Raw genomic sequence first — 14,588 nt, 5'->3', positions numbered from 1 at the left:
GGTGATATAAAAGATGTTTTTATGTTGTATTTATATCAATTAAAAAGGCAGTAAGTTGGATTTCACTAGGAAACGCACTGACGCCCTTTTTTTTTTTTCTTTGTAATCAATCTAACCGAGGTGGGGATGATCAATGAGAATTTTAAAAAAAAAAAAAAAGATGACACGGGCCTCCTGGTCATTATTTATTTTCTTTTTCGGTATTACGATCCTTTTCTTTTCCTCTCCTCTTTTTTTTTTTTTTTTGTTGTGTATTTTCTTATTTCATTTTATTTTGTTGGGGAATAGAAAAATCAAAGAGTTCACTCATAAAGAAAAACTCATTCTTTTTTTAAAAAAGAAAAAGACCAGGTTCACTCATAAAAAAAAAAACTCACTTTTTTTCGGTGCGTGTAATCGATAAAAAAAAAAAAAAGGAAACTGACCCATTCAGTTATTTTAAAGTTTCTGGGTAACCACGGCTAACGAAAAAAAAAAAAAAAAAAAGTTTTAAGCTTTTTGGTTCATGTTTCGCGTTCCGAAGATGAAGACGATAGATAAAAAATAAATGACAATATAAATATCCATTGTAATAAGAAGGTAAGTTTATTTGTTACTTGATTTCATAAGATGATAATAATTATATATTTATATGTATATATATGATCTATTACTCTTGACATAATATTTATTTTAAATAGTAGTACAAGAATGTATTGCGTTCAAAAATCTTCATGCTCTTCGTATAAAGAGTTCAATCTCCGTATAAAGAGAGTAAAAAAAAAGTGATTCTTATGGTTTTATATAATGTGGATTTAAAACAAATAAATAATGAACAATCATCAACTTGATCACGTAATAGAATTCATTGTCATTGGCAAACAAAAAAATAAAAAAAAAAATTAAGAAAGAAAAAAAAAAAAAGGAAGTCAAGGGAAATGGAGGATTTCATGAACCGCGTGCTATTAAAAAAAAAAAAAAAAAAAAAAAAAAAGATGAGAGAATTGTGATTTCATTGGTAGATCTCTTGGATGATAATTTTGAACATAAAAAAAAAAAAAAGTCCCCCATTTCTTTTTTTTTTTTTTCTTTTCTCTTTCTTTTCTCTATTTTTCACTCATTTTTATTGATTACTTATACACCTTTTTTTTTCTATTTTATTATTATTATTATTATTACCTATACGATACCCTCTTTTTATTTAATATATATATATACTCCCTTCTATTCCAATTTGATTTGATTTGATTTTTTATTTTTTTTTTTTTCTTTCTTTATTTTAGTTCAGTTTCAAGTTTTTTTTTTTTTTTTTTTTTTTTTTTGTTTACTCGGGAAAAGATGAATTCAGTACACGACAATAATAAGAAATGGTTACCACCACCAGTTCAAAGTCCTTCTTTGACTGAAGCTCCTACTACACCTTCTCAATCATTATTCCCTTCTACACCTATGGATCATAGTGGTTATACTACTAATTTTTCTTCAGGTCCTCTTGATTCTCCTATGTAAGTTCATCATATGAAAAAAAAAAATTTAAAGTTTACTGCTTTTGTCAGAACATACCTTTTTTATATAAATATATATATATTTTTTAGACATCAAACATTTCCTCAACATGGTCCATCTTATTTCACTCCAAAACATGAACCATCTGATCCAAGATTACCTGGGTAATAATAATTCTTATTTATTCATTATAAAATTTTATACTAATGTCTTTCTATATAGTATGATGGGTATGTCATCTCAACCTAGTACTCCTCAACCTTCTTCTTTGGATGATCATCACGATACTGCTTTATCTCCTAATCCCAAGAGACAACGTACAACCATCAACTATGCAAATGCTGCCTTTAGTACTACTGGTCCTTATCCTCATCCTTCTTTGATACGTAAACAACGTGGTAGTAAAAGTGAACCTATCTTTGCTGCAGAAATGGGTCCAATTTTTAGTTCCACAAAATCTTTGGAAAATATCTATGCTTTGGATCGGTCAACTTTGTAAGTTTCTTTTTTTTTTATTTTTATTTTTTTTTTTATTTTTTGATTAAACTTTTATTATTATTATCTTTTTTTTTAGATTGACTGCTAGAATACAAGCAAAGATGGATCGTGGCTTTTTTTTGGCAGATAATGATTGGACTTGTTATCGACGCAATTACTTTCAAGTCAGTTGTGCTTTTACTATTCCTGGATTAACAAATATACCAACTCCTCCTCCTTATTTCGGTGCCGATCCTCACCAGCAACATCCTCATCATCCTCATCATCATTACCATATGCAACAAGATCCTCTTTGCTATGTACAAACCGATGGTATGTTTTTACCCATACGACAATTCAGTCTCAACATCTCAGCAAGGGTCTCCAACAGTGATAAGAAAATTGAATTAGTACAACACACTCCCAAACGTGATAAAGGACCTCAAAATACACCTCTCGCCAAACCCGTTTTACCTGGTGGAAATCTTAGTCTTAGTGCTGTCGGTGCCAGTCAAAATATCGCAACATTCGAACGTATTCAATTCAAAACTGCTACAGCAAACAATGGAAAACGTAGAGCGGCTCAACAATACTATGTATGTGTAGTGGATCTTTATTGTGATACAATTGTGGATGGTATGCACCGTCAAATCAAAGTAGCTTCTTGTCAATCTGCTCCTCTAGTTGTACGTGGTCGTAGTCCTGGTCATTATTCGGATAATAATCAATTACAACAATCACAACCATCTATGATGACTTCTCCTTCAGATCTTGCTCGTTTTGATTCATCTCATCATCCTCATTCAATGAACATGTCTCAACAACCTTCTCTCTCTTCTCATTTGGATGATCATCGTTTCTCACCAACATCTCCTTCTCCTTATGGTCGAAATAATGGTTTGATGGTCAACACTAACAACGGATCAATGACACCTGGAGATTATTCATATCCTAGTTATCCCGCGTATCCAAATGGTGGTTATCCTCCTTTTATTCAAAATGGACATCCTGGCAACCCTTCTTCTATCATGATGAATAATAGTCCTTCCTCTCCAATGGGTTTACATCCTCCACCTTCACATTCATCTGTGACTTATGATCCATCTTCTCAACCATCATCACATCATCATCAGCAACATCATCATCATCATCATCAACAACAGCAGCAGCAACAATCTCATCCATCTCAACAGCATCCTTACATGGTAGCTGATATGCAGGATCAACAACAGCAACCACAACATCAACAACAACAACAGCATCATCAACAACAACAACAGCAACATGATCAACATACCAACGCTGCATCTACTACATCATCTTCCGATTTCTATCGAGGAGATATATCTTCTCCATCCAACATGGGTCCTCCTCATCCCCCAGCACAGGACACTGGTGATTGGCGTAGATATCCTAGTGGCGTTCCGCATACACCTACTTCTTCCACAAGCACCACAAGCTCATCCGGTCATGTCACAACTCCTTCCAATGGTAGTATGCTTTCAGGTCCTTTGCCTCCACTTTCTACACCTAATCATTCAAAATCCAACAACAATACTGCTCCTTCCACTCCTTCATCAGGCTATGACCAACCATCTTATTTTCATCCTCCTCCTCCAACTCCTGTCACCCCAACTTCATCCAATCAAAAGTAGTTTTATTTATTTATTTATTTATTGTATTGTTTTTTTTTTATATATGTTGTATGTGCTTTTTTTTATGTTTTCTTTTTTTACTATTGTTATCCTTCTATTTTTTTTTTTATATTTTTTTTTCCTTTTTTTATTCGTACATCCTTTTACATATATATATATAAAGTATTCTTTTTTTTTTTTTTCTTATAATCAATGAAATAAATTTTGGCTAATTACCTTGCTTATTACAACAAGGAATCCATCTTCCCCTATCTGATATGTTGTTTTCAAACTCAGGATAATACCCACTTTGATCGTTCACTTTCTATTTTTTTTTTCTTTTTCTTTTTTCATTTTTCTATTCATATAACTCACCATATTGAATCCATTCCTTTTTCGATCTTGGTCCATTGCAAGAGTGATACCATCACGATTGATCATGGGATCACGATTTTACTACGCAGTTCAAAAAGGGCGCAAGCAAGGAGTGTATAAAACATGGGAAGAATGTAAGAAACAAGTTATTCAATTTGCTGGTGCCAAGTATCGTAAATTCGCTACGTTGGAAGAAGCTGAATCTTTTGTGGCAGGACATGATGAAAAACAATATGATCGAAAAAAACGGAAACGAATGAATAATGATGATGATAATGATGACGATCGACCTAGATCAAGACATCCCAAGGCAGATCTAGTGGTTTATACGGATGGAGCAGCGGCTGGGAATGGACAACATGGGGCCAAGGCCGGGTATGGTGTATTTTGGGGCAAGGACGATGCACGCAATCTGTCTGGACCTTTGGAAGGTGAACGACAAACGAACCAAAGGGCAGAACTCATGGCGATTCTCAAGGTATTGGAACAAACGCAGGACATGGATCAATCCTTGGAAATCCGTACCGACTCGACATATTGTATCAAGTCCATGACTGAATGGTACAAGAACTGGATCAAACGAGACTGGATCGCTTCCAATGGCAAACCTGTTCAGAACCGTGATCTCTTACAACCCATGATCAGACTCATGCAAACTCGGAAAGGCAACACTTATTTTTCTTACGTCCCTGGTCATACTGGCATCTATGGAAATGAAATGGCGGATCAATTGGCCGTGCTTGGTGCTAAGAAGAGTCTTTAATGAAGGATAGATCATATAGTTTTTATAGTTGTTTGGTACATAATATATACATGTCAACATTTGAATCCCCGGTGAATATATCAAAAATAATAAATACTGTATTTTTATTATTATTTTTTTTTGTCTTTTTTTTTTTTTTTTCTTCTTCTTCTTCTTCTTCTTCTTGATTAACTATGGGTTTTGGACGACCATCAAATACAGAATCAACATCAGGAGCACCACCTCTTTTAGGAAGTTTTCCATTAGATCATGAAGGTAAGCTCTCTCTCTCTCACTTTCTCATACAATTCGCATAGAACAAAAATTCTAGGAAACTGACATTGATTTATAAAGGGGAATGCAAGCAATACATGCAAGAATATATTAAATGTCTTCGAGCCAACAAGAACAACAATGGTGCTTGTCGTCCACTGTCAAAAGCCTATTTACAATGTCGCATGGATAAGTAAGTGACCTATTTTTATATTAAAAAAATTGACTGTAGTAATGACCCATTTTATTATTTATTAGAGGACTCATGGATAAAGATGATATGAAGAATTTAGGTTTTGCAGATATAGAATCATCCGATCAACCCTCATCATCATGATTTAAGCATTAGTTATCATCATCATCATTTTTTACTTGAAATAGAAAACTTGCATAGTAGATCATCGTTTATTATCGTTTACCAAATAAAAAAAAAAATCGTATATCTTTATTATTTTGTATGAAAGAATCAAATAAAGAGTGTCTATCGTTTAAAATCAATAAGTGAAGGAAAGGGGGGTATGACAATAAGGAAAGAATAGGGAAGGGAGGGGAAATATTTGTTTGTTTTGTTTAGAACTATACACAAAAAAAAAAAAAATAAAGGAACCATTAGTATAATATTTAGTGTTAGTTTGTATTATTACCCTAATTTGATAAGATCCAGCCTTGGTCATGTATCGTACCCATTTAACAGATTGATAACCACTCTTTTCAAACACTTTTAGGAATCGTACCAGTAAACCAGAAGAAGTAAACATCAATACCTATAATAATAAGATGTGGTAATTTAATATTTACTCTATTGATTTATTTTTTTTTTTATTATTACCTGGAAATCCATAGAAATGGGAGGCCTTGACCATACTTTTTTGTGAGTAGTAGAACTTAATTGAGCTTCACCACTGAGAGAATATTCAGCTTGACCTTGAAAACGAGGAATTCTATAACAAATATAAATCATGAATGTCCACATAAAAATAATAATAAAAAATAAAACTTACTTCCAAATAATACAATTTTCAGATGGAACATATTTAGCTTTGCCACCAGATCCAACCTTGACTTCAACCTTGGCAGCATTGAGTGGAGTAGGAATTCGTAAAACCACGTTATTAGCATACAATTTGGGAGAGAAATTGGCTCTGACATTGATTTTATATTCCACACGGGTTTTACCAATCTCATTGACAACAGGATGGACCCGGAAAGGCAGATTGACATTTTCAGTAGTACGATAACGCATTAATTCAAATTCACCATCAGGAGGGATAAAACTAATGGTTCGATCGGTATCGAAACGACCAAGTTTAACACATTGATGGAATTGACAATCATCGATTTCAACAGCATGTGTCTTACGAGCACTAACAATAAAAAAAAACAAGTTATTTATATAATAAGAAAGAGAGACAAAACATTTTTTTCCTTACGGTGTCCTATTCACGGCATCCTTATCCAATAATAATTTGTCATTCAATCCAAATTTACATTCAGGTGTACCAGATAAATAGGCACGCATCAAGATTTGACCAGCAACATCAGCTCGAAGTAGAGTTCCTAAATAAAAAAAAAAAAAAAAAATACAGTCAATTTCTTTCCTCTTCTCCTAGTTTGACCCTTACCAGTATTGCTCATCAATAAATTCACACTTTCAATCACATCAATAAAGGCTTCATTTTTCCTGTACTTGATATCATTTCGTCTCCAAGATATCGCACCCGTAGCTTGAATAGTGATTCGACTAGAATCCTCGGCTCGTTCAGATTTAACACCTTCGGTGGTAATATACATCTTGAGAGTATCTGTTTCACTATTTTGAGGATATCCAAAATCAAGAATTTCTATCCAAATAATGTTTGTTGTCAGTCTAATACAAAAAAAAAAAAAAAAAAAAAATAAAATTCTTGTTCTATTTTACCATCCAAAAGTTCATAGATTAATACAAAGTTATTCTTGACTGCTTCTTCATCAAATTTGCCAAAATAACTTCGTCCAATATTTAACACACGGTAACAAAATTCAAATACTAAAGCAGCATTGGCATTCCATTTTGTAACAGCAACAATATATAGATTTTCATGACGTACATGGAAAAAAGAAGTTGAACCAAGAGTAACAATAGGTGATCGTACATCTGTATTGGAGATGACTTGAATACGGAATATATCGGCCACTGAACGTCTGGGAGATGATGATATTAAAAAAAAAAAAAAAAAGTTAATAAGGTTCATAAAGAAGTAATTTATCAGTATGAAGAGAAAAGAAGAATTACCTCAAGTCATGTCGATATAACCGAGAAATAAGTACTTCTCCTTTTTGATTATATATAAAAAAAGCACTAATCATAAGATGTGTACTTTAAAATAAAAAAATAAAATATAAAAAGACAAAAAAGAAAAAAATGAAGAGAGTGACACGGGCTTTTTTCTTTTGGGCCTGATTGATTTCAAGTCCGAATAGAAAACAAAAAAAAAAAAATAAAGACGCAGTTTATTTTAGTTTTCTCTTTTCTTTTACTCACTTGTCTCCAGTTTGATAGTATGAGTTCAAAACTAGAACTACGATTAGCCAATAGACAAGCTTGGCAAACTGGAAAAGGTAAAATTAGGAATTGACTAAAATTAAAAACAAAAGATGGAAAAAAAAAAAAAAACTAAAGATTACCTTTTTGTTTGTGAATGATGATAGATGTCATACAAGCAAAAAACTTGGATAGCAACATTAAGAAAAATACCACATTTATTAAAAAGTGCAAAACATCATTAGCTGCCGATTATCGTCCACAACTACTCAATGATATCAAAAAACTCTCTTTGGAAAAATATATCTCAGAAATAGTTGTTAGTGTGATGGAGGGTATGCTCAAATGCAAGACAAGTGTTGACATTGCTGCAGCTGTTGAGGTAATATATATATAAAGTAAATATTTTTTTTTATTCATATTTTATTATTATTATTATTATATATAGGTGATATCTGCTTTACATCAACGATTTCCAAATACGTTTACCTTACTTCTCACGTCAAGTCTCGCCAAAGCTCTTCAACCTTTCAGCAAACAATATTTAGCCAGTCTTAGTCAAGAACAACGGGAAAAGGAAGATGCCAGTAGGATAGCAAGACAAAGAACCTATTTAAGAATAGCAACAGAACTCTGGTTAATGGGTGTCTTACGTAACGTAGAAGATGGTATCTCTTCTCTTGGTACTTCTGGTTTGGATGATGTGGATACGCAACGGGATGGTGTGGCTGGTTTGATGAGTTCTTCTTCTACCTCACTTGATAAGAAGAAATTGAAGAAGGATGAAAAGGAAAGCAATAATCCTACTGGTTTTGTTTATCGTGTGTTGAGAGAATTGGTAAGTCTAAACTACGATAATTCAAAAGAGTTTACCTATATATTTTTTTTTAGTTTGCTTCAGATTTGGAACAACACGTGAACTTACCTTTAGCTGCGTCTTTTTTGAAAAACTTTGGACCGGAAATCTTGGGGATTATTCCTAGAAAACAACGTGCTGCAGCCGAACAACAACATCAACAACAACAAGAACAAGAAGATGGAGCAGTGGTCAGTGGAATGGAATCGGATGATATTGCAACGGTTACTCCTGAACAACGACAAGCCATCAAGGAATTATTGATCTCTTACTATCGTACTGTGGTCAAACATTTGAAAAAAGAACATAGTTATATCAAGAAAATGGACCGTCGAAATAATGAAACTCTTTTTGCTCGTGGTGATCTTTCTGAAGAAACAAAACAACGACATGAAAAAGCTACCAAATTGTATGAAAAATTATTGGCAAATACTGAAACGTAAGTTCATTCATTATTTAGATGTTTGAAAGTTCATACTTTTCTTTTAATATATATAGATTGGCCGATGGTCTTGACGAAGAAATGCCTGATCTACCAGAAGATGAAGGTGTTACTAAAGTATCTATAGTCAGTACTACATCAGGAAGCTCTTTTGCTGATGGAAAAGTAAAAAAGAAAAAAAAATTGTATATAATCGAATAACTTATCTAATTTGTGTCTAGGAAACTGGCCTTGGCAATAGTGTCTGGGAAGATGATGATGCTCGCAAGTTTTATGAAGATTTGCCCGATCTACGTGTACTTGTACCGGGAGTATTCTTGGATTCTCAAACATCAACAAAGAAGGAATCTGAAGAAGGAGTGACATCAGAAACGGAAGGAAATGACACAACTATTGGACAGGATGGTTTAGTTGAATCAGAAACAACCACTACACCTTCTGCCATTGGAGAGGATGATAATGATTTAGACGATGATACGGAACTAGAAGCAACAGATCTTGTGGATGAAACTTTGGAGTATGTTCTTTTATAACCTGAAGATATGATGATTCTTACTCCTTTTTATTTTTATTTTTTTTTATTTTTGGGAATAGCGAAAAGGATGATGGTACAGAGACTGTGAAACCTACTCAACTTGCCCAATTAGATGCTTTACTTGGACGTTTGACAACACTTGGAAATCGAGATATGATTGATAGTGCAGCTATTGAGTTCTGTTATTTGAATTCCAAAGGGGCTCGTAAACGATTGATCAAGGTAACACATGATATGATTTCTATCCATTTACTTATATACTTTGTTATTTTTTTTTTCTCCGTTAGGCTCTTTTGAATATTCCTCGACAACGTGTGGATCTTCTTCCTTATTATGCAAGGCTGATTGCCATTTTAAATCAATATTATACTGATATTGGTGATGCCATTCTGGTTGCGGTAAGAAAGAAAGAAAAAAATATATCATAATATCAACGCTCATATCATTTTATTTTTATTTTTATTTAAACAGCTAAATCATGAATTCCGTGGTCTACAAAAGAAAAAAACACAAGATCTAGTGGAATCAAGGATCAAGGTAAAGAAAGAGAGAGACAGAGACAGAAAATGATGACATTCTTTTTTTTTTATGATTAATTCTATTTTCTTTTGATATAGAATATTCGTTTCTTGTCTGAATTGACCAAGTTCAAGGTAGCACCTTATCATACCATCTTCCATGCCTTCAAAGTAGCACTAGATGATTTTACAAATCAAAACATTGATATTGTATGCAATTTATTGGAAACCTGTGGTCGATATCTTTTACGTACTCCTGAAACAAGTGCTCGTATGAGTACTATGGTAAAAAGAAAAAAAAATAGAGCTCAAGAATATATGCATCAGTAGTAATAGCAATTATCATTATTTATTTATTTTGAATAGTTGGAAATTGTAATGCGAAAAAAGAATGTACAACATTTGGATAATCGACAAGCATTAATGGTTGAAAATGCATATTATCAAGCCAATCCACCTGATCGAACAGCTATTGTTGAAAAGGAAAGATCACCTATTGAACTTTTTGTACGTCGATTGATCTATAGTGATCTGAACAAGAAATCTCTGGACAAGACACTGAAATTGCTACGCAAACTTGATTGGGAAGATCCGGCCATTCAACATTTATTGAACAAAGTGTTTCAAAAGGTGTGGAAAATCAAATACAGTAACATTCATTTGATGGCCATCCTTGCCAGTGGCTTGAATCGACATCATTCTTTCTTTGGCATGCAAGTGGTAGATGCTGTTGTAGAAGAAATCCGGGTGGGATTAGAAGTATGATATAATTATTTATTTCATGAAATAGATCTCTCATTATTTTTTTTTTCTTCTTCTTCTTTAGCACAATATTTTCAAGCACAATCAACGAAGAATTGCAACAGTGAAATATTTAGGTGAACTCTATAATTATCGAATGATTGATTCTCCATTAGTATTCGACACATTATATAGTATTGTTACTCTTGGTCATGGTAAAAAAAAAAAAAAAAAAAAAAAAAAAGACAACTTTTGATTTTTTTTTTGTTTACATTTTTTTATATATATACTAGAATTTGGAAGACCTTCTCGTGAGCGATTCTGTCCAATGGATGCACCCAATGACTTTTTCCGAATTCGACTTTGTTGTACTTTATTGGATACATGTGGCATGTGCTTTGATAGGGGCAGCTCCAAGAAAAAGTTGGATCATTTCTTGACATTCTTCCAAGTAAGTTTAATATAACAACTGCGTCCTCACCCATTACTAATCTATATATATAAAGATGTATATTCTTAGCAAAGCCAAACCGCCTATGGATGTGGATTTTATGATTAGTGATACCTTTGAAATGCTTCGACCCAAAATGCATATCTTTTCAAGCTATGAAGAAGCAAATGCTGAAGTAGATCTTATGCTATTAGATCAATTAAAAACTGTACAAGGTAAGATAGAATGGATAAAAAAAAATGATTTTTTTAATGTTTTATTTATTTAGGCAATGAAGATAAGATACAAGAAGATGGTTTTGAAGAAAGTGAAGGCTCTGACAGTTCCAGTGATGAAGACAATGATGATGAGCTTGTGGACGTATTGGACAAAGAAGATGAAGATAATGAAAGTGTTGATGAAGTAAGTAGATGTACGATGATGATGATTATGTATTAAAATATTTTTAATTCTAGGAGATCGAGGTGAATCGTGATGACGAAGAAGATGAAGTGGTTGTATTGAAACGACAAGAACAACAACAAAAGGAAGAAGACGATGAATTTGAAAAGGAATTTAGCAAAATGGTTAGCGACAGTATCGAATCACGCAAATTTGAAAAGAAGGCAACCATGCTTGATGTTCCTATTCCAATGAATCTTCGTGGTACTCAAGATCGTCGTAGTTTGGCAGAGAAAAGAGAACAACCTAATGGTAGTATGGCATTTACTCTTTTGACTAAGAAAGGCAATCGACAACAAACCAAAATCATGCAAGTACCTGCTGATTCTGCATTGGCAGTGACCACTCGATCCAAACAAGAAGCTGAACGTGAAGAACATCAGCAATTGAAACGATTGGTACTTAGTTATGAAGAACGAGAAATCACGGCTGCTCGTCAAGGTAAACCATCCAAAAAAAAAAAAAAAAAAAAAAAAAAGAGGAACTCAATTTTTTTTTGTTTATATCCTTTTAATAGAGGCCCTGGATGAAAAACAAAGACAACGTCAATTGAAGGGAAAAAGAATATTACATATGGGTGGTGGAGCTGGACAACAATATACAAGTTCAAGGTAATAAAAAAAAAGTAGAAAGGTTATTTGATATTCATTACTTTTAATTGGTATAAATATAGGGGATCCAATTCAACTGGTGGAGCTAATCAAGACTGGCGACAAGCTTTTGAATAATGAAGAATTACTGAATGGCTTAGTTTCATCAAAGTAATCAAGGGCCAATCTTTTTGCTTGGAGACGCTTCTTTTACTAGGTCAAGAAATAAAAAAAGGTGGCGAGTTTTTTTTTTTTTTTTTGAAACATTACTGTTATTATGTATATTCAAGATACTGTGGTCCAATAGAACTAGTCCCTTTTTTTTTTTGATCTTCAAGACAATCATAGTTTTTGACATAACACATTTTACATTAGTTGATTTTACACCCCGAAAACGTGACAGTGACAGTCAAAAAAATAAACTGCATAACTTTTTTTTTCTATCTTTTTTCTTCTTATTATTATTGAAAAGGCATGACAGAAGACACTATTGCATCCCAAATCTTGGAACAACTTGAATTGATCTTTAGTAAAGAAAACCTGGCCAAGGATAACTTTTTCCGGGAAATGACAATGCAGCATCCTGAAGGATGTAAGTAAAAAAATATTTTTATGAATTTAGTTCATTGATTATTATTGTCTATAGGGATCACGTTGAAAAAGTTATCCATGATCAAAAGATTCAAGGTTCTTTTGAATGGAGATGTGACTTTATTCAAGGAAGCAGTAGATTTGGCTCCTAGTCGGTTTGAATTGAATTCTGAACAAACCAGTCTTCGACCCATAGCTAAAGAAGAAGAAGAAAAAGAAGAAGAACAAGAAAAAGATACCATGGATGAAAAACGAAAAACACATCTACTTGACCATATGCATCAACAAAACAAACGATCTATTTATGTGGTATGAAATAGAAAAAAAAATTTATTGATTTATTTATTTGTTTATTTATTTATTTATTAGAAAGGGTTTCCTTTGGTACCTGAACCTGTCAAAAAAGACTTGGTGACATTTTTTGAACCTTTTGGTCGTGTGATCCATATCAAACTTCGACGTGAAGATGACAAATCTTTCAAGGTAAAAATAATGAAGAAATGTATGATTTATATTGATTACTTCTTTTTTTAGGGTAGTATTTTTGTTGAATTTGAAACCAATGAAATGGCTCATGATATCTTGGATAAAGAACTTGTTTACAAGGAGGAACCTTTAATGATCATGAATAAGTAAGATTCATTTTTATCATGCTATACTTACTAAATCGTTTCTTTTTGTAATAATATAGACAAGATTATGTTGATATGAAACGTCAAGAAAAATTCGATGGGGAAGATTTTATATATCAAAACAATGGCAAACATCGAAAACATTATGTTGAATTTACAGGTGCTGATGGATTAGGAACCAAAGATGTCAAAGTAATAAAAATAAAAAAAAAAAAAAAATGAAAATGAAAACTAACTCGTTTTGCAGGAAATATTAGTCAATCATAGTTCCAAAACAAATCGATTTGAATTTTTGAATAAGTCCAGTGGTATAGTACGACTTTGTGATGATATGACACCAGATCAATTCCTTGCTACACTTGAAGATGGTAACAAACTTGGACCTCTGACATTCCGTTTGGCTTCAGGTAAAAAAAAAAAAAAAAAAAAAAAAAAAAAAATGAATGATTATGAATTTGTTATTAATGACAATAAATAAATATAGATGAGGCTCGTGCTAAATTTGTGGACAAAGTAACCAAGGCTTTTGATAAACGACACCGTGGTGGAAGAGGTCGTGGAGGAAAACGTAGCAATAATGAAGATAGACAAGGCGATGAAAAACGATCAAAATTGACTGCACCTGCCATTCAAACTGCATAGACTTTTTTTGACCAAAATATTCATACCATTTTTTCATTTTTATTTTATTTAGTTAGTATCAATTTTTTATAGACATCATCAATACATAAGCATTGTTTCTATTATTAACATTGGTACTTTTTTAATGAATCCATGATGATTAGTAGTTTTTTTTTGGGGGGGATGACTCGGGAGACAACACGATCACCAAAAAAAAATGATTGGCATATTGAAGGAGTGAAAAAGGATTTGTGTAACTTTGCCTTCCAGGGTATGAGAAATCCAATCAAGAGACATTTGATTGATGATTGGTTCCCATTGGGTTGGTCATTTCTGTCTTCAGGTAAAGAAAACGGGTTTAAAGAACAAGATTCCGACGATGGTCGATTTCCTTTTTTAACCATTCATCCTTCCTATAGATCAAAAAAAAAAATAAATAAATAAATAAATAAATGTTTTTCATAAAAAAAAAAAAAAAGAAAATAAAAATCATAAAAAAAAAAAGAGGGATGATGTAATGAAGGGACAACAAAAAAAAAAAAAAAAGATCAGGGGTCCAGCGGAATAGAAATGGTAATACAAAGGAAAATAGGGGCCCATCTTTTCAACAGAAAAAAAAAAAACACTATTGTTTTGGGTTCCTTTTTGTACAAGGCGATCACC

At 32.7% G+C, this 14,588-nt stretch overlaps 6 protein-coding genes across 6 annotated transcripts; 5 read left to right on the top strand and 1 right to left on the bottom strand.

The window, feature by feature from the left end:
- Positions 1-1,311: 1,311 nt before the first annotated feature.
- On the top strand, positions 1,312-3,738 carry BX664DRAFT_355762 (uncharacterized protein). The gene is made up of 4 exons (XM_051547842.1): positions 1,312-1,484; positions 1,575-1,649; positions 1,708-1,980; positions 2,060-3,738. The coding sequence occupies exons 1-4, from the start codon at positions 1,318-1,320 to the stop codon at positions 3,615-3,617; spliced, it is 2,073 nt and encodes a 690-aa protein (XP_051402629.1). The 5' UTR covers positions 1,312-1,317; the 3' UTR covers positions 3,618-3,738.
- Positions 3,739-4,047: 309 nt separating this feature from the next.
- Positions 4,048-4,383, top strand: BX664DRAFT_238167 (Caulimovirus viroplasmin-domain-containing protein; the record flags this gene model as incomplete). The annotated part of the gene is made up of 1 exon (XM_051540197.1): positions 4,048-4,383. A coding segment is annotated over one exon (336 nt), but the record flags the coding sequence as incomplete, so codon positions are not given.
- Positions 4,384-4,887: 504 nt separating this feature from the next.
- On the top strand, positions 4,888-5,427 carry BX664DRAFT_323898 (putative metal ion transporter). The gene is made up of 3 exons (XM_051543726.1): positions 4,888-4,989; positions 5,068-5,179; positions 5,245-5,427. Exons 1-3 carry the CDS (start codon positions 4,908-4,910, stop codon positions 5,321-5,323), a joined length of 273 nt encoding a protein of 90 aa, XP_051402627.1. The 5' UTR covers positions 4,888-4,907; the 3' UTR covers positions 5,324-5,427.
- Positions 5,410-7,364, bottom strand: BX664DRAFT_323897 (Mu homology domain-containing protein). The gene is made up of 8 exons (XM_051543725.1): positions 7,259-7,364; positions 6,905-7,167; positions 6,609-6,827; positions 6,417-6,543; positions 5,988-6,350; positions 5,816-5,927; positions 5,631-5,750; positions 5,410-5,562 (listed from the first exon to the last, which is right to left on the bottom strand). Exons 1-8 carry the CDS (start codon positions 7,330-7,332, stop codon positions 5,557-5,559), a joined length of 1,284 nt encoding a protein of 427 aa, XP_051402626.1. The 5' UTR covers positions 7,333-7,364; the 3' UTR covers positions 5,410-5,556.
- A 142-nt stretch (positions 7,365-7,506) lies between these two features.
- Positions 7,507-12,346, top strand: BX664DRAFT_274412 (armadillo-type protein). Its single transcript, XM_051541246.1, has 18 exons — positions 7,507-7,584; positions 7,675-7,889; positions 7,956-8,345; positions 8,399-8,802; positions 8,862-8,970; positions 9,027-9,322; positions 9,400-9,562; positions 9,628-9,738; positions 9,812-9,877; positions 9,958-10,143; positions 10,225-10,617; positions 10,685-10,814; positions 10,893-11,050; positions 11,106-11,265; positions 11,319-11,452; positions 11,506-11,932; positions 12,009-12,102; positions 12,165-12,346. Exons 1-18 carry the CDS (start codon positions 7,527-7,529, stop codon positions 12,217-12,219), a joined length of 3,549 nt encoding a protein of 1,182 aa, XP_051402625.1. The 5' UTR covers positions 7,507-7,526; the 3' UTR covers positions 12,220-12,346.
- Positions 12,347-12,543: 197 nt separating this feature from the next.
- On the top strand, positions 12,544-14,370 carry BX664DRAFT_323894 (uncharacterized protein). Its single transcript, XM_051543724.1, has 7 exons — positions 12,544-12,673; positions 12,728-12,981; positions 13,042-13,155; positions 13,207-13,304; positions 13,364-13,496; positions 13,552-13,711; positions 13,789-14,370. Exons 1-7 carry the CDS (start codon positions 12,556-12,558, stop codon positions 13,944-13,946), a joined length of 1,035 nt encoding a protein of 344 aa, XP_051402624.1. The 5' UTR covers positions 12,544-12,555; the 3' UTR covers positions 13,947-14,370.
- Positions 14,371-14,588: the final 218 nt, after the last annotated feature.

This window comes from Halteromyces radiatus, assembly GCF_025201355.1.
Source record: "Halteromyces radiatus strain CBS 162.75 chromosome Unknown BX664scaffold_2, whole genome shotgun sequence".
Classification (NCBI taxonomy): Eukaryota; Fungi; Mucoromycota; class Mucoromycetes; order Mucorales; family Cunninghamellaceae; genus Halteromyces; species Halteromyces radiatus.
The sequence above is the reverse complement of the archived record's forward strand: the minus strand, read 5'-3'. Positions and strand labels throughout refer to the sequence as shown.